Genomic DNA, 27,588 nt, shown 5'->3' with positions numbered 1-27,588 from the left:
TTCTGGTTAGGTTCATGTAACGGTTTATTACAGAAAATTGTTAATGGCAACTAAAATGAGAATCAGAAAAATGTGAATATAATTACACAATGTCATTCAACAAAACTTGAAATGTGGCTGTACAGGGACCTGAGCATGACTACCGGCATGAAAATAACTCAAATATAATCTTACATTGCAAAAACCATGAAATTCTTTTCTTCATACAGAATATAGAATACAGATATGTGGTGATTGATAATTGCATGTTTCTGTAGTGTTTTGGCACTGGCTTTTTTAGCTAGAAGCACAATCAAAAACGGTTTAACATCCTTCATTTCCCTCAGAATTAAGTAAGAAAGTAAATTGTACACATAAAACTTCTGTCCTGTCTGTAAGGCAAAGAATGCGCTCACTAAAGGAAAAAACGCTCAAAAAAATCAAAAATCAAAATTCTTTCTACAAAGTTCTATACTATAAAATAAAGTAATTTGTTACATATTTTCTACAAAATCGTTTTGCAACCATGCAACTGCATCTTATGAGCTTTACAAGTCGAGTTTTCTGCTTAAGACTGTTACATAGTCTAACTTTGGCCATTCCAGTGCAAATCCAAACAAAAAACAAGTCTTCATTAGATCGATTAACAAGCAAAGTCAAGTCGTGTATTTTTATGAGGATTTGAACGTGCGAGGTCTCAGGTCTGAGTGTTCAAGTAGAATTCGGGTACAGTTTCTTGGGTTAAGGACCATAAATACGTACATTTGTTGTGTAGTTAAGTAGATGTGGGCGATAGTGACAAAAATGAATATGTCAATGTTGTTGTTTTTTGCATAACTTGATGATTTTCAGACAATAGTTTAAAAAACGCATCAGGAATGTGTTAAAATAAGTCTTTAAATGTCTTGCATGAGGTTCAAGTAGTGCACAAAACGTGAATTGACCATAAGAGTGCAGAAATATCACTACATACTTTTGTTTGGAAGAACTGAAGTGCCATAATTTCCTCTACAAATACCAAAACTATCCTGTTGTTTTCTGCATAAGTGCTAATCCTGTACAAACAAGTTTCTTTTATGAGTCCGTCAGTTCAAAGGCCGAGCTCAGTCTTTTTGTCAGTTCTCCTGGACACGTTTGAAATGTCAATCCTTTTATTCATCATAAATTAGGGCAAACCAAATCATTTTTAGTCATTATAAATATAGATACATACTTAATTTTTGATATATCTCCCACCTCTACAGTCAAGTCAGAGTTCAGAACATTTTGGGGTGTTGTTAAAATGTAAATAAGGTTTTTCCGGAATCTCGATCACAAAATACCGTTGTTAACTTCATGCCGACTTCAGGAGGTAATTAAGCAATCAACGTCACTGTGATTGGTTAATCCGCCTGTCACTCACTCAAAGCACAGAGCTGCATTCAACTAAAACAGACTGAAATACAATCACCAGTGGCTCTATACGGCTATCCGCGGGTTTCAGAATGATGAGGAGTTAGGTCCGTTGTCATGGCAATTAATGACGTTGCATAAAGCAGGAAGCCGAAACCCATGAATACAACATCGTCGTTTTTTTGAGTCCAAATTAACTCGAACACCACCAATTTAGAACGGATTAACCAACACCAGTGAACTACAATGCGAACAAAGTCATTTTCATATTCATAAAGGTGAATTGTCAAGAAATTCTGTCAAAGTCCAGTCTTAAAACAAGTGCAAATTGATATCAAATGAAATGAGAACCACAATTATCATCAGCCCTCAAAAAAAATGTCTTCTCCGTGTTCTTAATGAGCAAGCTTCATTTGAGTTTCCCTTTTTTAACTTTTTTTAAAACTTCACATCACTTACAGTTACAGCACATGCATCCTTCATATTATCAGGACAACAGACAGGAAAAAAGCAGTCGTTTCAGTCTTTACTGGGGTCACTCTTTAAACACGCTCTCGGTTTCCAGGGCGAAATGGGCTTTATGTGTTAATTGTGTGAACGTCTTAGAATGTTCCGGTGTTTGAACTGCGTCGGCTGAAGTGTGTCAACACCAGAGCCAGAGGAAGGCACTTTGAGTTTAGTGACACGTGGCTGAGGTCCGTCTCTCTCTTGTGGCGGTTTTAATGAAGACGAAGAGGAGAAAGGGGAGGATTTGGGATTTAGGAGGAGTACTGCTGCGTGAATTTCTGGTGGAACGTCTTCACTTTGTTGAGCAGAATGGTCAGCTTGTCTATCGGCGGCAGGATGGTCATTCTGGAGGGAAAAAAGTGAAATTAAATTAATGACTTTTACACCAGACTAGGGTTGTCCAAAAAAAAAAAGAAAGAAAAAATTCACTATCCAGCCACTAATGAATATCACCACTGGAATCAACTCGTTTGAACAGGCAACGATACAGAAAAATCACAGAAATATGACAAATTTGAACCTCTTGGTTTTTATTAGAAGGAAACAATTATTTTTGTAGTCGACTAGTCACTAGTATTTTTACGATTAGTCGAGTTTAAACACATTTTCAACCAAATAAAGGTTAAAATATGCTGACTGAAGGCTTCTAGATAGAGTTAATTTACCAAAAAAAAGTGTATTATTGAGGAAAATCTGAAATGGTCTGATCTTTTTTGGACATTTTGTTCCAATAATGCCACGGCCTTTGTAATAAAATGTGTTTTAGAGTCTGTGTAGTCCAGATAACAATTACAGCAAACATCTAAGGAGAAGCAGAAACTCTACTACAGATGTGACCCCCAGTGAGAGTGTTTGAGCTGCAGAAGGCTTGGTGCAGTGGTCACTCTCTCACATCATCAATACACGATCAATAAGTGAAAAATAATGCAACGCTGGAAAGAAGGAAATCTTTTAATACAGCAGAAGTTTATTGAACCTATGCCACAGAGAAAGTGTGCTGTAATCAAAACTAAAGACAATGAAATATTAGCGTGCAGAGCTTTTTATCCTGGAAAGGCAGTGTAACATTATTGGATCTAAAAAATGTTTTCAGCGATACCAGTTTTCTTTTGTTTATTCTAGTCCTAAAAGCCATCTCAACTGCATTTCATTTGTAGTTGGCCTTGACTATATGTCGCTCACCTGAAGTGGTATGTGCCGTCCTTCTGTCCAAAGCCACTCCCTGGCACGAGGCAGATCCCGGTCTCTTCCAACATCTTCATGCAGTAAAACATGTCGGGCTGCTGGCCTTTCTCCTGCACAAACAGAGCACAAAACAGACCTCATCAGAAAGTCTATGAAGGGTTATGAAGATTTGAACTGGTTTAAGCAATTTCTCTTTTCTCACCACTTTCAAATATGCCCTCATTGTTATATAAGAAAGAGACGTTATTCTTCATTTCCAACTGATTTGAAAAACGTACATTCAGTTTGATTGATCAAGTTTTAATGGCTCAATTATCTAAACAAGCTCAAAAGACTAAATCTCAAATGTTAGTGCGAGCTCATTTGCTGGTCTTTAACTCTTTGACTTTGTGGGACTGATCATGTGACATCAGGTCAGCTGGATTGACCTTCGAGCTTTGACCGTCTCGAATGATAGGAAATCATTTGTTCCCTCTGTGCAGAAGGTGGAACGTGTGCAGAACTGAGTCATATTGTAATGCTACTTCACCTGTATGTATAAAGTGCATTCTAAAGCAGCGGTGGAAGATATAATAAAAAATAACAGTATTGCAATAGTTGTTGTGGAGATATACTTTATATTTTTTGCGATATTTTGCACATTTTCCTAATAAAAATTACAAATATTTAGAAAATTAAAGAAAGGCTACAAAAAAGTTCTTGAAATATGAAAAAAAAACAACTATAAAAACAGTAATCTTTCAAACAAGGGCATAACGTATTTCATTCACAGACACATTCTCGCACATTCTAGAAAGATTGATAAATTACTGCGTACATACTGTCAAAATACGAAAAATGAATAAATATTCCACCCATGTTGTGTGTTAAACAAAAGAAAGCAAAAATGTGTTTCTGTGCATAGATAAATCTAAATAACGGACAAATCAACTATTAAAATGTCCCTTGACAAATGTAGTAATCAATTATCACCAACCATGAAAGAGTAACAAAGCCCTTTACTCACTTAGACAGTAGACATTATATTAAATTTACTTTTTATCTAATGAAATCGAGCATATACTGTAAAATGTTACAAGGTCGTAGGGCTGTATAGATTAATTAATTAGTTTTTAAGATCATGAAAGGCTGTGAATATGACATTTTTTATTAAGTTTGACTAAGATGAAGATAAAGACGCTGCTTGAGAACACCATCGAGCGCATTCGCAAATAGTGTCATTTTTGTTGTGTTTCTAGTGTCATTTTTGGTCAATTGCAAATCTATGTCAGTCATAAAACCTCTTCTCTCATTTGGAGTCAATGCATGGAACAGAAAACGATTATTCAATTACCAAATTAGCTGAAGATTATTTCATTAATCGGTTAGTTACGATTAATAACTTGTTTCATTCCTTATATAAATGGTTGTTTTTATTCCACCTTGAATAAGTATTTTTCTTCTACTTAAGACAAATGTAAATACCAAAAAAAAAACAAAAAAAACAATGAGCAAGTAAATATAAAAAAGAAGTATTGAATTATTATGAACTGTACTGTTGTGTTCACTGTCATCCAGTTCAACCTTGATTATGGAACATTTCAAACTATTGTGTAAGCAACAATAAACCCATTCAATTTTTTTTTTATAAATAAATAAACAACCCATTTTAAACCAATAAACCCATTAAAATAAAAATGACATTCTCTGCACAATAATAAACGCTTGTATAAAACCTCATTCAAAGCCGCTCCATTGATTCACTCGAGCGAGAGCAAAAGCAGACATACCAGAGCCTCTTGAACGGCCTTCTCTGGGATGCTGATGCTGGGGAACGAGTACATGGCTCCTTGGACGGGATTACAGCGGATCCCGGGCACAGTGTTCAGGATCTGCTCTGTGAGTTTGGCCTTCTCCGCTAAGGCACTTAATGTGGCCGTGCGCTCCTGAATGGGGGGAAAAGGACATTAAGCGTATAGGACAATGGTTGTTTCAGTAGTAAAACAACAGAAATCTAAAGATGTGGAAGAAATGCTGAAGAAATGCTAAATAAATGACAATATCAGAGTTTTTGTTTTAGGATGACGGCTAAATTACAACGTTGTGTAAATTGTAAATGAAGTGGTATTGCTGCCGTTTCATTTCTAAGTCAATTTACAGTATTTCAATCTTTAAAACTCAACAGAGCGATTTACATGGATGTTTTAGCACATTTCAGATGGATATTCGCCGTCAAGACCTGTCACAAGCAAGACTAAAAGCTGAAACTGTACATTTTGGGGCTTAGTACTCAGCGTGCGTACCCTTTCTATCCACTAGGGGGGAACGTTGTGTTATTTTTGTTGTTGTACGATAAGATTTGAGCTGTACAGAGTTGAATATGTAACTAATTCTAGATACTAACTTACGACTTAAGTGTTTCATTCTGCTATTTATTTATTTATTGCAGAAAAAAACATTAAGTACAGTAAGATTTGAAAAGTGACGCTCTGAGCAGGGCCGGCCCAGCCTATAAGCGAACTAAGCAGCCGCGTAGGGCCCCGAGGCGTTAGTAGGGCCCCCAATCTGGCAACCCGTCTTATGAGAAGTGCAAGCGCAGCGTGTGCCACTAGTGTAGTAGCGCTGCTGGCGCGGCAGCGCACACAGCGGTAACATATAACGCACAAACCGCATTTATTTGTAATGACAATCTGGCAACCGAGACACCAAACCTGCGCTGATTGGGCAACTTCATTGTGCGCGAGCAGAACAAGAGCAAAACATAAACACAACACAACGTGGTCCTCATGTCCAGAAGAATATATCTCCCCGATGCCGAAAAACGAAAGAAGAAACTTCTTGACGATGTAAAGAAACTGCAAACTCAACAACACTCTCCAGGTATTGAACTTCTCTTACAAAGAGACGGTTAATGCTGCTGTTTGAAACAACACGATTCTGTCACGTTAGTTCGCTCAGGCTGGAGGCGACGAGAGCTCTGCCCCGCGCACAATATGTGTCTGAATGAAAGATAATAAGCTTCACATTTACACCAGCCCGGTAGTGTTAGCTGCAGGTGAGGCCGGTGAGGGGCCTCTATGCCCCGGGTCACTAAGAGGCGGAGATCCGGTCCGGACGAGCGCCGTCTGGTCCAGAACCTCTGACGTGAGACTTTGGAGTGAACAGTGTGCGGCCCCTGTCCCGGGCCCCTGTCCCGGGCCCCTGTCCCGGGCCCCTGTGCAGCCTCAGTCAGAGATGAGCGGGTTTGAGTTTGCGTCCCTCTCTCTCACATCACCATGTGTGAGATCAATCGTGACTCGTGATGTCTGTTTTACTTTGACTTCTTAAAGTGGAATGAGAGGAACGTAAAGGTTTATGCACGTAAGGTCCATCAGCCAATCACATCGCAGCATTGTTTCACACAGAGGAGTCCAGTGTGTGATGTTCTGATCAGAACAAACATTTATATTGTAATTAACTTTTAATAGAGCAATAAAACATTTAAATTTATTTAAAAAGCATCATTAGACTATTTGTTATAAATTATAATAAATTGATAGTGAAAAATAACCAGACATATTATGATTACGTCTGTTATAGAATAATACTATATATTTTTATACAAAAGTGGCAAAGTTGCAGAAGCGCAGTCTCTTCACTATAGCGAGCTTTGGACCTGCACTTCCTGTTCTGTTCATTCTCTGGGAATAACATGTTTGCACTGTTTTATCAGTGTTAATTGTTAATCAAGCAATGCTTATGCCATTTGTTTAATTTAATATAACTTGTTTTGTCACTTTGGCAAGAAGGAACAGTTGGGAGCAGTAAAAGATAAATTAGTAAGGATAACTATTACTTTTACATTTTCAGTTAAAATGAATCAATTTGACCATAATTATTTTTCATAGCCAATATTGTATTGAGTAATTAAGTACCATAATGTATTAATAACTGGCTTTAATCATTTTCTCCTGGCACAGTTTCATCACATCATTTTATAGCATTACAACCTCAACATTTGACTCTTACTTTAGCCGGCTGGACCACATTAAAATGCAGCAGAAGACCCAAAAAAGGTCTGAAAATTTCTGGGGGAGGGCCCCCAGACCCCCCCTGTTCATTAATTTAAACTAATGTGCTAATGTGGCTGTAGACCCTTAACGCCCACAAATACGCCCAAAAACATATCTGGGACGTGTGTTATTTGTACAGGGAGTAGAGGTCAGCGGAATACCAAGTTGCATTGTGGGATTTAAGTTATCAATATTTGAGCTTGTGAGGTGTTGAGAATAAACTAACTGTCAAACATATGCCCTGGAGTTTTGGTGCGCTTTGTTTGCGTTGAAGAAAGTTCCCATATGTGAATTGTTCACTGACAATGGCAATAAAACTGATTCTGATGACGTGGTGAGGGGCCCCCAAAAATGTTTTCGCTTAGGGCCCCCTGAGGCTCTGAGCCTCGTTTACGGTTTGCTTCATGCTCAAGTTGGTAAAAGTTCTAAGATACAAGTTGCAGAGATACACATAATGGAATAGATTTAATACCAGACGTCTTTCCCCTGGCATGGGACTAGCACAAAGAATACAAAGATCAACTGGGCTGGATTCAAGATGTAACTGCTTTACTCTTGTAGGATCAATCATGTTTTACATGGTCACTGACGAATAAAGACTAAAATAAGTAGATTCCTGTTTCGATAAAAGATTTGACAGAAAATACAGACTTCAGCCTCACTCAATTTAATAAGTTATTCATGTGTCAACACTACAGCCTCATCTGTCGAATGCTTTGCTCTTTGGAATGTCGGCAAAGCGATAAAACAGACAATTGTCACGGAATCTGAGCGTTTCAATTTAAAAATGTCCAATAAAAATGTCCAAATTACCCTAGAAATATCTTCGTACGCATCTACATTTATGTGAAAAAAGAACAAAAGTACTGACAGATTTTCTTACAGTATAACTAATGATGAACTGCGACTCCCTCGTTATAACACGAATACATCTGCTTGTGTCAGACGTGTGACAATAAAACGATTAAGAGAAGTAGAAGTATTACCTTGATGAAGCAGTTGTAGGAGGGCTCTCCGGGCTGTGGGGGGTTCACCACCAGGTCCATGAGGGCCTGTCCTGGGACGGGGGCACAGAGGCGCACAGACACCAGTTTGGTCAGCTGGGCCTTCACGTCATCGTCCATGTTGATCACCTCCATGTAGCCGCCGCGAAAACCACACCTGAAGAGGAGCAGCAGCAATGTACTTTTACTGTTCATAAACGTACACAAGAACGCAGATAGAGTGATTTTACATTCATACATTCAGCTGACTATGAATAGCATTATAAGTGCTTGAATTAAATAGTGAGTGACTTGATTAGAGTATTTTTTGATGGTCTTAAACTAAGATTTGCCATTGGAAAAAGCATAAACTGTATCGTTTTACTAAATATAAGAAAACGACAAACATTTTCTCAGTCGACATGTCCCTGCTTTCGAAATAAGATAAAACCTACTTGTTTTATTGGCAAATCATATTTTAAGACAGTAAACATTTACAAAAAAACAGATAAATATGACTTAATTCAAGCACTTACCTTTAACATACCTTTTAATTTTTTCCCCCAGTGTATTGTTTTAAATGGGGACGACTTAAGTGGGTAACATAACATATATTGCCATTAAAGTACAATTTAAAGAGGTAGTTTAAATGTTTACATATTTTTGTGTATTTAAAGTAGACGTTAACTTTGAATTTGTTCATGCTATAAACAGCTTTTAAAAGTACCAGTTCTCTAACCCTTCAATTGCTCTTCAAAGCCAAATTTTAGGTTAAAACTCTAAATGTTAAAGTTCCAACAAAAATATTCTCTACCATTGCTTTCAGCTTTTAATTTCCATTTTACATCCAACCATCACATATTGGGACTTACTCTCCCATGTAACACTTGGAGGTGGAGTGGAACGAGGCCAGTTCAACACTCTCTGAATACTCTGGTCCCATCTCAAACAGAACCTTCTTAAAAGAGTGAAACTGGCAGCCCTCCGCGTACACATTATCCTGATACACCTGGAGGAGCAAGTTCACAGTCAAAGCGAGGAAAGAGGACCACAGACTAAGAAGAAATGAGGAGAATTAAAGGATGAAAAGTGCAAAGACGATACCTCATCTGCCATTAAGAAGAGCCGCTCTTTGGCAGCGAATCTGATGACGTCCTCGATACACTGTCTGCTCTGAACCTGACCTGTCCCAGAGCAAAGAGGCACAGTGAGAATGATGGGGACACTATGCTGCCCTCTAGTGTTGCTTTTGACTCCTCTATGAAATACTGCCAATAAAACAGCCTAAAAACAAAAACAACTGCAGTCATGTGGATTAGAAATAAATGACCTTAACCCAGAGTATTTGTGAATAAATGCAAACAACAACAAAATTATAACTTGAAAGTAAACTTAAGTTACAACTACCACTATTAAAGACACTACACTGTATAAAATGTCATCTTAATTATGTACAATTTTTACTGCACAAGCGACAAAACATTTTCTTTGTCCTTTTCTTTCTTTTTTTGGAAGGATTTTTTGGCCCGTAGGCTTTATTAGACAGGACAGCGGAGCGTGAAATGGGGTGAGAGAAGGGAGGACATGCAGTAAATTGTCAGAGTCAGGATTCGTACTCTGGACACAGCGGCCGGCTGCACATGGAGACTGGCATGTGTGCTGCTGCCTTAACCACTCCACCACCTCTTGTCCTTTTCATACTTATTCTTGATACATCATGAAAAAAATCAGTTATTTTAAAAGAAATATGTTTATGCCTTAATCTATCATTCCAATTCTGTCAGAATAAAAACTTAAGGGACAAAACTGAGACTAATAGATGCTAATTTAGACTTTTCTGCCTTCAGCCTTTTTGATTCTTATTATTAAAGCAATCATTTTTTGTTTGACGAAGGACCTTAAACTTGCAATGCAATATATTTTTTGTTTGTTACAATATTGATAGATATATAATAGTTTCAAAATAACATCCTCAGCACAAAGAGACTTTTTTAAAATCCTCATTAGAAAAATTCTAAATGTTCAATGGAGAAGACTCAAGTCAAAGTAAAACAGAACACATTTTCTAAGTGAAACATTTAGTCAGATCTAAATGTTAATGGTTTTACGTCTTTCTATATAAAATATATATAGTGTTTTCTATCTTCAATATTGTATTTCAATTTTGAAAAAGTATTATCAGTGATGACGGCTGTAAATCTTTAGAGACAATGATGCAATTGTCCAGTAAAACCTAACAAATTAAAACATTTCCTTTATAAAAATAATAAATATGTAAAAAAATAGTAAAATACATGTGTAAATGACATTAAACCAGGCTCTGATATCACATGTGTCTGAGGGTTTTTTAATTTATCAAGAGCCCATTGATTTTCATATTCTATAACTAATCCCATTTCCTCCATTGAAATCACATTATGTTCCATTTCACTCTTTCCTCCCTTCCGGAATTCCGACTCTCTGGACAGAAAACCTTCAGAGGGTCTAGTCGTACCCGTGGGGTTTCCTGGGTTGATGACGCAGAGCGCGCGGGGGTGGCAGTGCTGGCGGGCCTCGTTCACAGCGCGCTGCAGCTCGTGGATGTCCATGCTCCAGCAGTTCTCCTCGTTCAGGTAATAGTTGATCTGCACGGCGCCCAGCTCTGCCAGCGCGGCCGAGTACAGCGGGTACTGGGGTATGGAGATCATCACTCCGGTGCAGTCCATGCCCTGGCCACACACCAGCAGCTTCAACATGGTCTGACAGAGAGGAATACACAAGTTTAACATACACACGCACACAACAGGCCTACAGCCACTTATTCAACAGATGAAACAATATACTTTGGGGCACAATGTTTATTCTATGTAGTATTATTGTTCGATTCTGCTATTCACTGGTTGCAGCTTATGACTTTTAATGATATTTCCTGCTTTAGGGTTACGTGTCAGTGCCATAAATTCTTTGTTTATGGTGATTTTTTTCTGTATCTTGTGCTTCAAAATGTGTTATTGTGTCAAGAGTGGAAAAATTAATTATTTAAAGGTGCGCAATGATACTTTTCTGGCGCTTGCTTTGCTTGAAATGACTTTAAACGTGGCTTTAAATGTACTGTATCTCTATGGAAACAAGCAGCTCGCAGAAAGAATGCAGGCTTTTTCTACAAAACCTGAACATTGTGTGGTTTTCAGATTCTAGAAGGTATTTTAATGTCATAGAACCAGATGGGGGGGATAAGTTTTCCCGCCTACATTTTATTCTCCTAAGAACTGTCAAAAGGGGAAAATCCACTAATCATTTATAAATATACTTCAAGCCTTTAACTTGCTATACTGTATTGCAAGTTCACATATAATTATCTCTATATAAAACAACAGTAATTTGCCCCCGTCCCAAATAAATATTTTAGGCCTATAGAATGTTGTAATGAAACTAAACAGGACATGAGTAAAAAAAGTGAGCGCTTTCATTTTGATGATCTATCTTCATCAAAATTAAAGATGTGCGTTTGTTTATTAGGATAAACCAGGTTCCACAAAATGTACAGTAGAAATGTAGAAATGACTTTATTTTGTTGCAAAGCAGAATTAGCTACAACTGGCATCACAAGCTTGGCATTCAAACCTTTGTGCGATTAGTGTGAAACACATCAAAATGTTGTTCAAAAACCTCAGTACTTTAGGTTAGTGTATGTATGTACATGTGCTGACACAAGTGTACTAATACAAAGTGCACTATGAAGTAACAGTGAGTGTGTACCACGATGCCGTCGCTGGCTCCTGTGGTGAGGTAAATGTTCTCGGGGTCACAGGGCACGCCCCCGTCCCGCCGCTCGATGTAATTGGCCACGTCCAGACGCACCGAGTCTATGCCCTGACTGGGACTGTACGCGCCTGCAGAGAAAGCACAAGTTTAGACTGCATTTCACTCACATCTACTGAACAAGGCTGGGGAAAAGAAACTTCCTGTTTGGTCCTGAGAAGCAAATATAAAATAAGTAGAGGTAATTCACTGTTACCTAGCAACCATGCTGTAATCAAGGACCAAAAGGGCATTATTGAGATCTGATAACATCTAAATTATTGTTAAAACTGTCAAAACATTTAGTCGCATTTAAATGATTGACCTTTATTTAACCAGGAAAGAAAACTGGCCCAAAGGGGAGGAGCCTATTGTACATGTTTTTATAGGTTGGTGAAACCGGAGCACCCGGAGGAAGAACCTACGAGAACATGCAAACTCCACACAGCAAGGCCCCGGGACCGTCTTGTTGTGAGGTGAGAGCGCTAACCACTGCGCCACCATGTGTCCTAAACTTGTCCCTGCATATTGGATGGACTGTCGCGTATTGATGACATCACAGAGGGTTTTACATCTCAGTTCTGCTTCTGGCTATTAACAATTATTTTTAAATTTTTCTTCACAAACAGCAATTTGACTGATGTAAAGCTATGATAAATATTAGCCACAGGGACAATTACACCAAACCAAGAAATACAGTAACTATAAATTAGAAAAACAAGAGAACCTGTCATCATATGCACTTTAAGTTAAAATGTGACAAAATATTCCGATATATTGTGATTCCTCAAAAAGTATTTTAAACTAGGAAGAAGGGATGTCTCTTTATGCATTTGAACTAAATTGTGAAAGCTCATCATTAATCATGGCATATTTGTAGAAAGGACATTTTCTATGTTGCTACTGCACCAGTATTATGTCATACAACATGTGTAGTTTTTTTGTGTAATATTTAGTTTTTGTATTTACATACGAATAGTGAAATATCACACATATAATGAACAATATATCAGGTCATCTCAGTATCGCGCCATATTATATCATATATGTGAGTCATGCATCGTATGACATCACATTATGAGATACATTGTCATTTCCAGCTCTAAAATTATACATTGTCCAGAACTTAATGAAGAGCGTGATAATTATAACATGCTGAAGTGCAGAAGGAATACTCACCCATACTGAAGCCTCCACAGGACTGAAGGATGCGGCGTGCTCGATTCTTAGCATCTTCGGGGAATGTGTTGTCGTTGAGGAGCTCAGGGTACGAGCAAAGAGCCAAAACCTTAACACAAACACAGAAATGAGCATAAAACCTGACAGCAAAATGACAGATCCAAGTGCTAATAAAAGTATTAAAGCTGGTTAAACGTTTTGAGAGGGAAAACGTGCTGTAGAACTTTCCACTCGCACATTAGACAACACATGTTTGCCATATACACTAACTGACAGTGTTTGTTTTGACTGTTGTAAAAAGCTAAGGTACAAATTACACGGTGCTTATGTTACACTAATTTGTACTTGTGATCTAAAAAACACCTGTTGCGCAGATATTCCAGACGTGACCTGAGTGACGGGAGTATTTTGGGATGTAAAGCATAGCCAACATAGGTTTAGACTGACCTGTCTGAAGAAGGTGATTGGCTGCTGGCCCATTGCGTGTGCGTCACCGATGTTGGCCTTGATGACCTCAGCGAAGGGCTTCTCTATGCCCTGCAGAGACACACGTGTTAGCATTCAGGCGGCACTACATACCAAATACATTCTATACACATATACACATGAAGTACTGATTATATGGTTGGTTGTTGTTTTGCGTTTGTGCAGCACTTTGGAAATTGTTCATAAAATGTGCAATATAAATAAAGTGGGTCTGGATTCAAACAATATGATTAGGGTTGTCAAAAGTATTGCTACCCAGATACTAATTGATACTTAAACTTTTAGTATCAATTTGTATCTGGAACTAGTAGTATTTATACAGAAGAAAATGTAACCTTTCTAGAGTATTATTTAAAAGTCTGTATTGGTCTATATCAGAACTAAGTGTTAAGACCACGTTGTAATATTAAAGAAACTACTATTATGTGTTAAAAATATATATATATATATATATATATATATATATATATATATATATATATATATATATATATATATATATATATATATATATATATATATATATATATATATATATATATATATATATATATATATATATATATATATATATATATATATATATATATATATATATATATATATATATATATCTGTCTGTCCGTAGTATCAAAATTGAGTTTGAAATTGTACTATCGTGACAACACTACAATAAAGGAGGACACATTTGAAAAACTGAAATAGGTAAAAGTCTTAAAAGTAAAAAATACGGAACTCTACTAAATTACATTGATTTTATTGCTGCTTTTATTGTTACTTCCATCACATTAAAGTTTATGACTGTCCAGTTAAGAGAATGCAGTGGATGGTCGCCTTAACGGCCCCCATCACGCCGAGATGAAGAAGAACAAATAACATGCAGACTAAATGTTTACACTTTCAGGGGTCTTGACCTGAGCAGCTGCGGCGCACACAGCAGGGCCAGGACTTTGACCAGTGCTCTTGCATGGATGAACTGACCCAACTTATTTAAGCAGCAGATTTATCCATGGATTTGAGGCAATGGGCAGCATTAGTTATAGCTCCATGTATATTTGAGTACTCCTGTATTGTCCTGTATTCCCGTTGTACTCTGTGTGACACACGTTTGGTTCTAAAATGTCACAAAGACACGTTTCATGAATAAAAACATGTAAATGACCATCTGCTGCTTGTTAAAGTGAAACGCCAAATCGAAGAGGCGGGGCTTATCACATCAAAAGAGGCTTGGCTTATCGTGTCTGCAGTTTTGATCAGGAAGTCAATGGACACATTTCTATTACCGAGCCATTTTAAAACAACATTGCCGTTTACGATGAACCAAAATGTAAAGCGATTATAATGACGAATTCAGATGCAAAACAGCCAAGAAAATCAGTTGCTGTAGATTTAAGTAAAGAAATACAGCAGAATTATAATCTGTGCAGAACATTTTAACAGTAATCATGTTGACGAGGGTTAAAATCAAGACATTTTGAAATTAAAAGTCAGATGCAAATGACTTTTGGTCAAAAACACTGTTCAGATGACCTCCTTTGAGACTTTCTACCGTGGATCACTCCTGGACAAATGAGGCATTACAATGACTTTTTTCTACAAATTATGAGGAAAAAGACAATACTTGACAATTTTCTATATATCTTTATCATGTTACAAATGCTCTGTAGTAAGAATCCAAACTAGCTCTAGCCACACGTAACATTGGTTCATGTTTCACCCTTTATCACGAGCGCAGCTGTTCACAAACTACACAGGACTCGCATAAGTAGGGACATAATATTCCTTTAATGTTCTGGGGTTCACGCCATAAAACTGTCATCAAGTACAACTCAAGCATCAACAATGACTCAACAACATGTAATACAATATGTTTTATACCTTCAGGTTTAAAGTGCTTTTTTCATGCTTTATGTGATGATACAATAAAGATTTGAGCTTCATTTAACAAAATAAAGGTGTCATATTCAAGCTTTGGCCCTTGTTTAGAGCATAGTTACATGTAACATAAGCCACATATGCTGGAAGTAAAATTATATACTTCATGTAAATAAGCAAACCAGGAAAAACTGGGCAAGATTTTTAGCAAGATTTTACACAATTATGTTTATTTTGTTTTAATGAAATGAAACTGTCATATGCGTTTTAAGATCATATTATTGTTCCAGCTGAGAAATTGTATTGAACTAGTGATTGAAAATATCAATGGGTTTTACAATGAAGGAAAATTAGCACCGTTGTCATAGTAATTAACGATTTCAAACTAAATGTTCTATCTTTTGAACGACGTGCTCAGAATCCATGAATATACCACAGATAAAGTCTCAAAATTGTTGCAAAAAAAACCCAGACCTTTTTAGGAATTCACTAAATGCTACAAAAAAATTAACTGTTTTAAGATTTCTTGCATTTTCTGCACAGCCTTACAAGTTTATTTTTTAGCAACACATCAACTTAACTCCAAACATCACATAACAAAGTGATATTGTTAATTTGTACACATTTCATACATTTTCTTTTCCCCCAAATGTGTTATTAGGACAAATATGTTTACCTAGTCCGCTCAAACTTTATAAAACATTGTGCAAACTATATCTTATCGCTAATAACCTTGCTTTTATCGAGAGTGTGATTACAGTCTCAAATGTAAAGTGTGCATGACAGGTTTGTATGGTTTTCACATTTTAACTTCATTTGGTGCATTTATACCTGTTGTAAATATGGCTTATAGTTTTTTACACCAATAAAGAAGCTATTTGTGGCGAAAAGTGGAAAAATCTGAAGAAAATTACAGGAAGTCATCATCATCAACAACAACAACACTTTAAACCTTTAAACATAAATCTACAAAATAAAAGTGCTCTCAAATATTTTTCATTGTCAAAATATAAGAAAATCCAATTGTGACATGGTTGTTATGTCATTTCCATGTGTGATGTCATCAATCACAACCAGGAAGTAAAATTCTAAACCTTCAAAATGTGCTATTTACAGATGAAATGAGCATCAAAATTAGCCCAGCCGGTCATACGCACTTTAAATTAGACTAGTACTTTTACTCAAGCTAAATATACATCGAATCCTCGTCATCTAATCACTGAGGACATATCATATACCAAAAGATTATCTCACGCTGGGAAAACAGAACTGCTATCAGCGAGCGAGCGGACCGGCGTGACCTGGCAGAACGTCTCAACCTCAAAAAGACAAAAGAAAATCGGCAGCATGTTTGTTCGGTTAGTAATGGAGTGAACATTAAAAACTTGTCTTTTTCTTATTGGTTACTGGAGCAGAGGCGTCTCCTGGTCTGAGCCAATAACTTTATACAGAGTGGAAAACGCCTCCAGAGCCAAAGCACAGAATGGAATCTGGAAGAAATAAAATATGTGCTCTTGGTTTGTAAAGAAAAGGATCGGCTGAATTAAGTTCCGACAAACTTTTCTATTGCAATGAGAGATAGAAAAGTGAGTGTAGAGAAGGTGCGTTGTGTATAATAGAGTGTACAAAATGTGAAATATTAGGTTTATTAGAATATATTACAACTATAAACACTGTATGTCTACTACTGATACAAAAGGCAAAGGTAATTCATTCTCAGTTACATTTACTCACATAGATTTACTTCTTCTTCCCACTGTGGATAAATCTAGAGACAAAAGCTTTACGTGGAGAATACTAAATGATTTGAACATTAGTGTTTCTTGCACCGCTCCTTCAGTTATGATTTCATTTTTCATGGTTGTTCTTTTAAGTGCCAGATTTAATGGTTTGTCCTTCCAAGAGTAATTACAGTGCCAGAGACTCAATCTTACTAAGGAGTACTTTCCCCAAATAACTTTACGCTGAAGTAACAGTACTCCAACACAATTTGTGGCTACTCTTCACACTTCTGATTAAATATAACTAAATGCCAAAAGTAAACAACCACCACTATTACTTCTACTACCTCTGTTAAAGATGCTACTTCCACTTCTTCAACTATTTACATTGGCTACAAACGCTACTCTTAATAACTTCTACAACAAACCAAAGCTATCCAAAGTACTGTTTTATTACCACCATTACTTTACAACACAATTAAACATTACCAGTATTTTATCACAGCAAACGTCTTCCATTAACGGCCTTAACATGTGCGTTTTATCCCATTTCAAATGCAGAATAAGCCACAGCGACACACTGACCAAGCTGGATCGTTCCTCACACTCAAAAAGCTCATGTCTAAACACCTACTTTGCCTTTCCCCAGCAGGCAAACCCAAACACTACTTGATTGTGGGGTCTTGTCCAGATCTGAGCGGTGAATCTGAGCCAGGCTTGTGCCCCGTGCTCATAGCAACTGGTCGAGCTTTAGGAGGAATTTGAAAAGGCCCCCTCTTCTCTCCTCTCCGCCCCACGCCAGCGACAAAGCGCTCGCTACGACAACAATAAACAAAGAACGCATTTTAACTTCATGTTTTCTCTTTCTCTTCCTCCAGACAAAACCTCTGACTCCCTCATCTTTGGCGCACGGGGAAAACACTGAGCTACTGTAAGAGACAAAAACCAGGGGATTTATTTACAGCCAGTCTTAGTGTGCAGAAATGTGAGGCGCATTAAAAGGGGGCATTGTCTTGTTTGGTTTGATCCAGTGAACCACAAAGAGGAAGCCACTGTAACCCGTTTCCCATGGTAACCCAACACCTGCTCGAGCGCACATGCTGAAAAAGTAGTCCGAAGTGAGTGAAAGTTGTGCGTTGGAGGAGATTGGGGTGAGGAATCATGTTCTTGATTCTTACTGGTGGCAAACTGAGATGAGAGAAAAGTAGCATTATGTCCTTTTCCATTTCCTTCCCCGTTTCAACTTGTAACTACATAAGACGCACAACTCATTTTCTCATCATCGCCATGGTCAGTGTGTGTGTGTGTGTGTGTGTGTGTGTGTGTGTGTGTGTGTGTGTGTGCGTAAATGACTGGCATTATGACATATATTTCAGGTGTAACGTTAACACTGTAACTGAACATGAAATCACACATTGCATCTATTGTATCTGATCACGTTCAACACAACCGAGCGCAATATAACAATTAAGATGATGATGATTTATGGGTAATATGATGGGTGAACTGATACATGTCATTTTGGATATTTGGATATGATGAAATGTGGCTGGGCGCTCCCTTAGAGATAAGGTGAGGAGCTCGGCCACACGGGGGGAGCTCGGAGTAGAGCCGCTGCTCCTCCACGTCGAGAGGAGCCAGCTGAGGTGGCTCGGGCATCTGTTCCGGATGCCTCCTGGGCGCCTCCCTCGGGAGGTGTTTCAGGCATGTCCCACCGGGAAGAGGCCCCGGGGAAGACCCAGGACACGCTGGAGAGACTATGTCTCTCGGCTGGCCTGGGAACGCCTCGGGATCCCCCCGGAGGAGTTAGAGGAAGTGTCTGGGGAGAAGGAAGTCTGGGAGTCCCTGCTCAGACTGCTGCCCCCGCGACCCGGCCCCGGATAAAGCGGCAGAAGATGGATGGATGGATGGATGAAATGACTGGATTGTAGTCAGATTCCTTTGATGATGTGCGATATTTGGAGATATTGTAATTCTGTTTCACTCTGTTACTCAACTATTGCCACTCTGAGGTCACGTTAATGTATGTTTATTCGTCTGCAGCTTTTCCTCCACAAACAACTAAATCGTATCTTTGATTTAATCTTATCATGCATAAAAACTGCTAATCTTATAGTTTATATTGGCACAAGAATGTTCTCAAACACATCTGCTTCTTCAGCTCGATTTAAGTCTTTTTGTCAATTTTCTCGTGTTTAAATTGTGAACTTTGAAAAGGAGACTTTAAAAACAAACAATCTCAATACTTAGATGTTTTTACCAAATTGTGCAGCCCTAAACTTTTGATTTCTTAGTGTAAATGTCGCCTCCTCGTGTTGCCTTTACCTGTGAAAGAGCCTGTTGTTCTTAACTTTCCTCATGTTCCAGTTCAGAAAATGCACACTGTACTCTCCTGTACTCGCTCTCTTGTACTCGCTCTCTTGTACTCGCTCTCTTGTACTCGCTCCCTGTACTCGCTCCCTGTACTCGCTCCCTGTACTCGCTCCCTGTACTCGCTCCCCTGTACTCGCTCCCCTGTACTCGCTCCCCTGTACTCGCTCTCCTGTACTCGCTCTCCTGTACTCGCTCTCCTGTACACGCTCTCCTGTACACGCTCCCTGTACTCGCTCCCTGTACTCGCTCCCGTACTCGCTCCCTGTACTCGCTCCCTGTACTCGCTCCCTGTACTCGCTCCCTGTACTCGCTCCCTGTACTCGCTCCCTGTACTCGCTCCCTGTACTCGCTCCCTGTACTCGCTCCCCTGTACTCGCTCCCCTGTACTCGCTCCCCTGTACTCGCTCCCCTGTACTCGCTCTCCTGTACTCGCTCTCCTGTACACGCTCTCCTGTACACGCTCTCCTGTACACGCTCCCTGTACTCGCTCCCTGTACTCGCTCCCTGTACTCGCTCCCGTACTCGCTCCCTGTACTCGCTCCCTGTACTCGCTCCCTGTACTCGCTCCCTGTACTCGCTCCCGTACTCGCTCCCGTACTCGCTCTCTTGTACTCGCTCTCCTGTACTCGCTCTCCTGTACACGCTCCCTGTACTCGCTCCCTGTACTCGCTCCCTGTACTCGCTCCCGTACTCGCTCCCGTACTCGCTCCCTGTACTCGCTCCCTGTACTCGCTCCCTGTACTCGCTCCCTGTACTCGCTCCCTGTACTCGCTCCCGTACTCGCTCCCTGTACTCGCTCCCGTACTCGCTCCCGTACTCGCTCCCGTACTCCCGTTCTCAAACACATCTGCTTCTTCAGCTCGATTTAAGTCTTTTTGTCAATTTTCTCGTGTTTAAATTGTGAACTTTGAAAAGGAGACTTTAAAAACAAACAATCTCAATACTTAGATGTTTTTACCAAATTGTGCAGCCCTAAACTTTTGATTTCTTAGTGTAAATGTCGCCTCCTCGTGTTGCCTTTACCTGTGAAAGAGCCTGTTGTTCTTAACTTTCCTCATGTTCCAGTTCAGAAAATGCACACTGTACTCTCCTGTACTCGCTCTCTTGTACTCGCTCTCTTGTACTCGCTCTCTTGTACTCGCTCTCTTGTACTCGCTCCCCTGTACTCGCTCCCCTGTACTCGCTCCCCTGTACTCGCTCCCCTGTACTCGCTCCCCTGTACTCGCTCCCCTGTACTCGCTCCCCTGTACTCGCTCTCCTGTACACGCTCTCCTGTACACGCTCTCCTGTACTCGCTCTCCTGTACACGCTCTCCTGTACACGCTCCCTGTACTCGCTCCCTGTACTCGCTCCCTGTACTCGCTCCCGTACTCGCTCCCGTACTCGCTCCCTGTACTCGCTCCTGTACTCGCTCCCGTACTCGCTCCCTGTACTCGCTCCCTGTACTCGCTCCCTGTACTCGCTCCCTGTACTCGCTCCCGTACTCGCTCCCTGTACTCGCTCCCTGTACTCGCTCCCTGTACTCGCTCCCGTACTCGCTCCCGTACTCGCTCTCTTGTACTCGCTCTCCTGTACTCGCTCTCCTGTACTCGCTCTCCTGTACTCGCTCTCCTGTACACGCTCCCTGTACTCGCTCCCTGTACTCGCTCCCTGTACTCGCTCCCGTACTCGCTCCCTGTACTCGCTCCCTGTACTCGCTCCCTGTACTCGCTCCCTGTACTCGCTCCCTGTACTCGCTCCCGTACTCGCTCCCGTACTCGCTCCCGTACTCGCTCCCTGTACTCGCTCCCGTACTCGCTCTCGTACTCGCTCCCGTACTCGCTCCCGTACTCGCTCTTGTACTATTTAAGCACAAACACCATGAAGATAAAATACAAGCGACGATACCGGGTGATACAACTGGAGAAAGTAGCCAAACGTGAACAAAATGACCGATATTTCATGATTTATTTAGAACAATAAGAAGAGACAACACTGAGCAACTGTTAGGATGTAAGATTTGATTGGATAAGATCATTTTAAGACTTCCAATATTGAATTAAAACTTTAAAATTTGACACAAGAACAAAAGGCAGAGCAGCCAAATGTGTATTCTGTATGCACACTGTACTAGCAACTCAAAACGATACAAAAACTAGTATTGTAACCCAAACCACACACTCATTTCAACAAGTATTGAAGCGCTACCATTATTTTGTGTTGAAAATGACATTATATTGCCTTAAAATGTTAGAAATGTTACTAATGGAACAACACCGCAACTTAAAATGTTGTGTTTCTTCCCATTTACCGTTCATTGGCTTAAAACCAGTTGAGAAAGCGGGAGCATTATAGAGAACTGAACAACATTAGGACAGTGGATGTTGCAACGTACGACCAAAATGTGCCGTTAGAGACTGACCATGATGTTTATTACCCACGTTTGGACTTTGACTTATGTTTGGACACACGGTCGGCCCGTTCTGTTGGCTCATGTCGGTAACGGTTATGAAACTGTGACTAAATAACATCCCGTGGACGAACAGGCTGCTGACAAATCACTATCAAATCTGAGAGGATGTTTGCAAGACTTCTGAAAGTGAAAGCAACATCACTTTAATCACCGTCTGCGACCGTCTAATTTATATAGACTTCATGTAAACCCAGCAGTGTAAGATTAGAGATGCTAAAAAACAATGTGATAGTTATAATGTCATATGATACTTCATTATAAAAGGCTGGAAATAACTGATGAAAAACAATGATCAAGTTTAACCAAAACCAACATTTCACCATTTTGTCATGTCCAAAAAAAAAACAGCAAAGTGGTGATGCAATCTGGTGTACGCTAGAGTTTAAAGGTACAATGTGTAAGTGCGTCATTCGCTTATCTCCATGAAAATGTTATTGCTTTGCCTGGAATAATCCAACATAATTCAACATACAACCCTCCATTTATCCATTGTTGGTGGCATTTATTGACATCAAACCACAAATCTGGGGTCTCAATTATGACGCACGAGCAGGTTCAAACACATTTTGTACAGGACGTTTCCACATGAAGTTTGTACTCTACGAAAAGACAACTTCAGAGGTTCAAAATGTCTGACCTTTGACCATGAGCGTTTAATGAGTTACGTTTCCGTTTAGTATGTTTTGTCCGGATGTTCCCTTTGATAAGAACATTTGACTTGGCCTTGAGATAGACTAATGCCATACTGTGGAACATCCAAGGCAAAGCAGTATCATCACTATGGAGACCACAGACTTTCCACAAACAAAAAAGTACATACTGCACCTTTAAGTTTGCTATTCCCTCTTGTAAAAACTAAACTGAAATGTGTTTTTCTTTGGTTTTGTGCTCATGTCGTGCCTGTAGAATGATGAATCCAAAGCTACATGTATTTGTTGTGTACAGTATAGTATAGTATAGTATAGTACAGTATAGTATAGTACAGTATAGTATAGTGTGTATAGTATAGTACAATGCAGTATGGGGCTCTCACGTTGCCATCAGTAACCAGATATCTGCACACAGACATAATAAGAAGACACGTCAGGGGCAGCACAGACCTCAGACAGCTCCTTCTCCAGCTCCACGGCGCGCTGCACGATGGGGCCCCTCACCGCGTACTCCACCATCTTCACCGTGGGGTTCATGGTGTCCAGGGTGAGCACCTTGGGCCGCGGGAGCCCATTCTCGGACATCTTCTCTTTGGGGAGCCCGCGACGAGACGTAGTCAGACTGGACAAAGCTCTGCACATAGTGGAGGGGGACACAGAGGAGGAGGAAGAAGGGGGACATGTCAGTGGTGAGCTGGAGCTGCGGCCCCCGGATTGATGATGATGGTGAGGACCACGAGAAGCGCCCAGGAATCCGCGTGGGGCCCCGCTTAAGAGCCGCAGATTACGGGGTGAGAGTAAACTCGTCGCCGACATGTTGGGCCCCTGCAAAGCTGTTCCGAAAGTCTGTGTGACGTGTTGTGTCGGCGAGTCACGGGACGCGCGTCTAAAAGGCAAAAAGAAAGTAAGAAAGAAAGAAGCGCAATTCCAGGACGTTTGAAAGAGCGTCAGAGCGGATCATGCGCCAGCACTTTTCCAGGACGAGGCTGTAGTTGGGGGTCTGGCTGCACACATGGCACTGTCACCCGCCCCGGCACCCGGCACCCGGCACCCCTCCCACACTCCCTCCTCTTGGTGTGGCCTGTCCCGTCTCCTCCTCTGCGTTTCCGGTTACCACGGCGCGGGACAGGGCGCGCGCTTAGGTAACCGAGCTGAAGGCATGGACTCCTGACAGTGTGGAGCATGGGTCTATTTTATTGTATTTTATTGTATTGTGTGGAGGTTTCAGACTGTCCGGGTGAGAGTTTTGGTTTGGGACAGTGGGGCAGCTCTAAACCCTTCTATTACCTTGAGCTTGTCTAAAACCTCTATAAATTCCTCTGTAAATGTTAGATATCTGTTCATGCTACTGGTCTAATCTAATGAATTAACTTATCTAACACAGACATGGCCGTTCGAGGCCGCAGGAAGGTGAAATTCATCCAATTATGATTATCAGTGTCCTTCATAATAAAATACAAAGATATCACATGAATTGAAACTACAATGTGTGTTTGAATATAAATGTGCTCATGCGACACATGTACATGCAAGAGTTAATACACTGTACAAGCAAAAAATAGTGCAAAATAAATGCAAGCCAGTAATAAGATGGAAAAACTCAAACTACATAATCAAAAGAAAGTATAACTTTATTTAACATATTATAAAACTCTATATCAAAATAAATATCCATCAGTTGTGTATAAGAGGTAGAAACCATTTCCATATGTTTGTGGATTCAAATGTAGCTGTGTCTCAGTGCAACAGTGATGTGCAGATACATCCTTATGGACAGTACAGAAGCAGCAGATCAAAACCCAGTGGATGTAACTAAATGTGAAAGTGTTTGGTTGGCCACCGAGTGTAGAGCAAATGTAGGCACAGAGAGAGGGAGGAGCAGGAAGAGCTGGTGCTGAGCGGTTTGGAGTCCATAACACTTGCACTCCTCTGTTACCAGGTAACACTGCTGCGGCTGATGGGAGAAGCCCTGAACAAAGTCCTCTGAGCTGCTCGGAGTCTGCTCCTCCAACAGGTTTTCCTCCTGGTGGAAGTACCTGGTAGTGCTGAAGATGTAGAAAAGCTTCAAAAGTTCCCAGCAGCGCACTCTTGAGGGCAGTGGAGGCTCAGGCTGGTTTGACAGGGCCTGGACACAGGAGACAGAGCGCTGTGTATCTCTGTTTATCAGCATCATTGACAGAACGTCCTGCCTCAGAGCGATAGATGGTGGTAAGCAGCGCTCCCCAACAGCCAAAGTGTCCCTCAGAGAGTCCACCACAGGAGCCCAGACCTGGCGCAGGTCACTCTCTGCCCTGTGCAGAGAGGGCGTGGGGCCACAGAGCACACACACGTCTGCCCCAGGCAGTAGCTGGAAGCGCAGGAGGCGGAGGGCCACAGTGGGGCTGCCCTGGGGCAGGAACACCGGGTAGTCACAAGAAGAGGACCCAGACTTCGACAGTGTGTGCATTAAGGCTAAGAGCAGCACCACCTCCTGAGGCTGCAGATGACTCCACTTTTCAGTTACAGCAGCTATTCGTCCATGAACGACAAGGCAGCCAAACTCACTTTCAGCGGCCTGTGCAAAGCCTCCCACAGCCTCCTGGAGCAGAGCGGGGTTAGGAGGCAGCAGGGAGTCAGCACAGTGCGTAAGGTTTCCCATGATGCCCTGCTGTCTCTCTTCCAGCAGCAGGTCTATGAGGCTGAAGCAGGCTCTCAGGTCCCTCTTGAGGCGCTCTACATTCCTCACAGTCACCAGCTCGTCCTGTCCCAGCACCAGCACCATACAGCCCCACACGTTCTCCAGCAGGCGCTGTAGGAACACCTCCTCCTCTGTGTGGGAGCTCGGAGTTCTCTGACCTCCACTCACAGCAATGAGCATCACACTGTCCTTAAACACCCTCCACACCACCTTTCCCTCACCTCCAGTGTCACAGCTCAGCAGCGAGACCCCCTGACCTCCTCCAAACATGTGCACCCCGTTTAGAGAGCCAATGACAGAGAAGGGCAGTTGTTTAGAGCTGCCCCGTGTGAACAGAGGGACCCCACTGTGAGCAGTGAGGCACAGGAGCTGCACCGGCCCCTCCTGCAGCATCATCCCGCCCCTGTGCAGCCTCTCCACTAGAATAAACAAGTGCACTCCAGTACTGCTACTACAAAGGCCAGTCAGGTATCTGGGCTGGGATCAAGTGCTATTGTAACAGCACTGAAAATAGCTCAGTGCTAAGAGCCGCTTAACGTCAGCACAATGCAGCTGATGCAATAGTCCACACATGTAGCTTTAGCTAGCGCAGCTTTGTCCCCAAAGTGAAGCAACCGACATATTTAGGACCGTCATCCCTCCGATTACGTTGATGGGTCCCCCACATCCGTGTTTAAGATCAGTTTGGGGTCCGATCACCTTGGCCTGTAAAAGAGGTTAGCGGAACAAGTTACCGTTTCCACAGCAACGCGGTCCCATGTTTCATTCTTCAGCCCACAAACTCTGAGGAAAACCAGGGACAACAACTGTGATAACAACCTCAAGGGGAAGCGGACGTGCGTTCAGCTCTCAAGACTCTTACCCTGTTCATTTCCTATTTACAAGGCTCGTTCCGCTGTGGTTTGAAGCAGCACGTTGATGGCGAGGATGTTGTGGCGCTGATCTCGCGAGACTTGGCCCGCGCACAAAGGGTACGTCACAGACCAACAGAGGGCGCTGTCCCCATCAGGGCTGCCGTATTGCGTCATGTCACCGTCACACTCGGTTTATTTACTTATACGTTTAAAATATATGTCTTTGTACGTAGGTTCTTGACGTTTTGTGTTGTATATTTTTCAGGTTATTTATGTTCTTTTGTGAGTATTTTTGTCATGTTATTTATGTTCTTTTGTGAGTATTTTTGTCATGTTATTTATGTTCTTTTGTGAGTATTATTGTCATGTTATTTATGTTCTTTTGCGAGTATTTTTTGTCATGTTATTTATGTTCTTTTGTGAGTATTTTTGTCATGTTATTTATGTTCTTTTGTGAGTATTATTGTCATGTTATTTATGTTCTTTTGCGAGTATTTTTTGTCATGTTATTTATGTTCTTTTGCGAGTATTTTTGTCAGGTTATTTATGTTTTGTGAGTATTTTTGTCATGTTATTTATGTTCTTTTGCGAGTATTTTTTGTCATGTTATTTATGTTCTTTGCGAGTATTTTTGTCAGGTTATTTATGTTTTGTGAGTATTTTTGTCATGTTATTTATGTTCTTTTGCGAGTATTTTTGTCAGGTTATTTATGTTTTGTGAGTATTTTTGTCAGGTTATTTATGTTCTTTTGCGAGTATTTTTTGTCATGTTATTTATGTTCTTTGCGAGTATTTTTGTCAGGTTATTTATGTTTTGTGAGTATTTTTGTCATGTTATTTATGTTCTTTTGCGAGTATTTTTGTCAGGTTATTTTTGTTATTTGTGAGTATTTTTGTCATGTTATTTGTGAGTATTTTTGTCATGTTATTCATGTTCTCTTGTCCGTCATAATAAATAATGCACATGTTACACATACTACACTCACTCCCAATAAAAAACATCTGATACACACATTCAACTAATATCACGATTTGACTGAAACGCATTACAATTGTCTTGTTTTTACAGTAAACCAAACATCTGAGTAGTAAAGAACGCTTTTATTCATTATTAAATACAAAAAGTTACAACAGTGATGGCCAAAATAGAACAATAGAAAAGGCACAACAATTTATTTGAAAAAACCACACTGTGCCATGAAAAATAAAACTGTCTCCCTCATTTGTTGCTGCAGAATGCTGATGCCGCGTGCAGTCGGGTCTCGTGGCAGTGTCATGGCTTGGCGTGAGGAGCAGTGTCATGGTCGCTGTTCCCTGTCACATCGAAGTATAGGCCTAAGACAGAGAGGACAGTTCATCAAAATACAGCCCGACTATAACAGGAAAAACATTCACATACTCGTCAGTATTACTGAGAATGAAGGCAGATTGGTCTTTACATACTGTATTTATGACAAAAACTAA

The 27,588-nt window shown here is 40.6% G+C and overlaps 2 protein-coding genes across 3 annotated transcripts; both read right to left on the bottom strand.

Moving 5' to 3' along the window:
• gpt (glutamic--pyruvic transaminase) lies at positions 1 to 26,052 on the bottom strand. 2 transcript variants are annotated; one of them, XM_072440883.1, is made up of 12 exons: positions 26,005 to 26,052; positions 23,044 to 23,227; positions 13,484 to 13,573; positions 13,037 to 13,145; positions 11,816 to 11,949; positions 10,572 to 10,815; positions 9,182 to 9,261; positions 8,950 to 9,086; positions 8,081 to 8,255; positions 4,833 to 4,988; positions 3,061 to 3,173; positions 1 to 2,223 (listed from the first exon to the last, which is right to left on the bottom strand). In XM_072440883.1, the coding sequence occupies exons 1-12, from the start codon at positions 26,034 to 26,036 to the stop codon at positions 2,130 to 2,132; spliced, it is 1,548 nt and encodes a 515-aa protein (XP_072296984.1). In that variant the 5' UTR covers positions 26,037 to 26,052; the 3' UTR covers positions 1 to 2,129. The 2 variants fall into 2 exon arrangements, with proteins under 2 accessions (XP_072296984.1, XP_072296983.1); XM_072440882.1 differs by lacking the exon at positions 26,005 to 26,052 and having other exon boundaries at positions 23,044 to 23,424.
• Positions 24,313 to 25,975, bottom strand: fuz (fuzzy planar cell polarity protein). Its single transcript, XM_072440885.1, has one exon. The coding sequence runs from the start codon at positions 25,664 to 25,666 to the stop codon at positions 24,386 to 24,388; it is 1,281 nt and encodes a 426-aa protein (XP_072296986.1). The 5' UTR covers positions 25,667 to 25,975; the 3' UTR covers positions 24,313 to 24,385.
• Positions 26,053 to 27,588: the final 1,536 nt, after the last annotated feature.

The sequence above is a fragment of the Eucyclogobius newberryi genome, unplaced genomic scaffold (genome assembly GCF_026437365.1).
Source record: "Eucyclogobius newberryi isolate DKJ021-1_F unplaced genomic scaffold, fEucNew1.0.hap1 SCAF_12, whole genome shotgun sequence".
NCBI lineage: Eukaryota > Metazoa > Chordata > Actinopteri > Gobiiformes > Gobiidae > Eucyclogobius > Eucyclogobius newberryi.
The sequence above is the reverse complement of the archived record's forward strand: the minus strand, read 5'-3'. Positions and strand labels throughout refer to the sequence as shown.

What these genes read in the sequence shown, in the direction of transcription:
- gpt (XM_072440882.1), bottom strand. Translation starts at nt 23,409, where the DNA reads ATGTCGGCGACGAGTTTACTCTCACCCCGTAATCTGCGGCTCTTAAGC. An exon ending in CTGTGGAGGCTTCAGTATGG is followed by an intron (nt 11,950 to 13,036) that starts GTGAGTATTCCT and finishes CTTTCTCTGCAG; the next exon opens with GCGCGTACAGTCCCAGTCAG. An exon ending in CAACCCAGGAAACCCCACGG is followed by an intron (nt 9,262 to 10,571) that starts GTACGACTAGAC and finishes GCTCTGGGACAG; the next exon opens with GTCAGGTTCAGAGCAGACAG.
- fuz (XM_072440885.1), bottom strand. Translation starts at nt 25,666, where the DNA reads ATGATGCTGCAGGAGGGGCCGGTGCAGCTCCTGTGCCTCACTGCTCAC.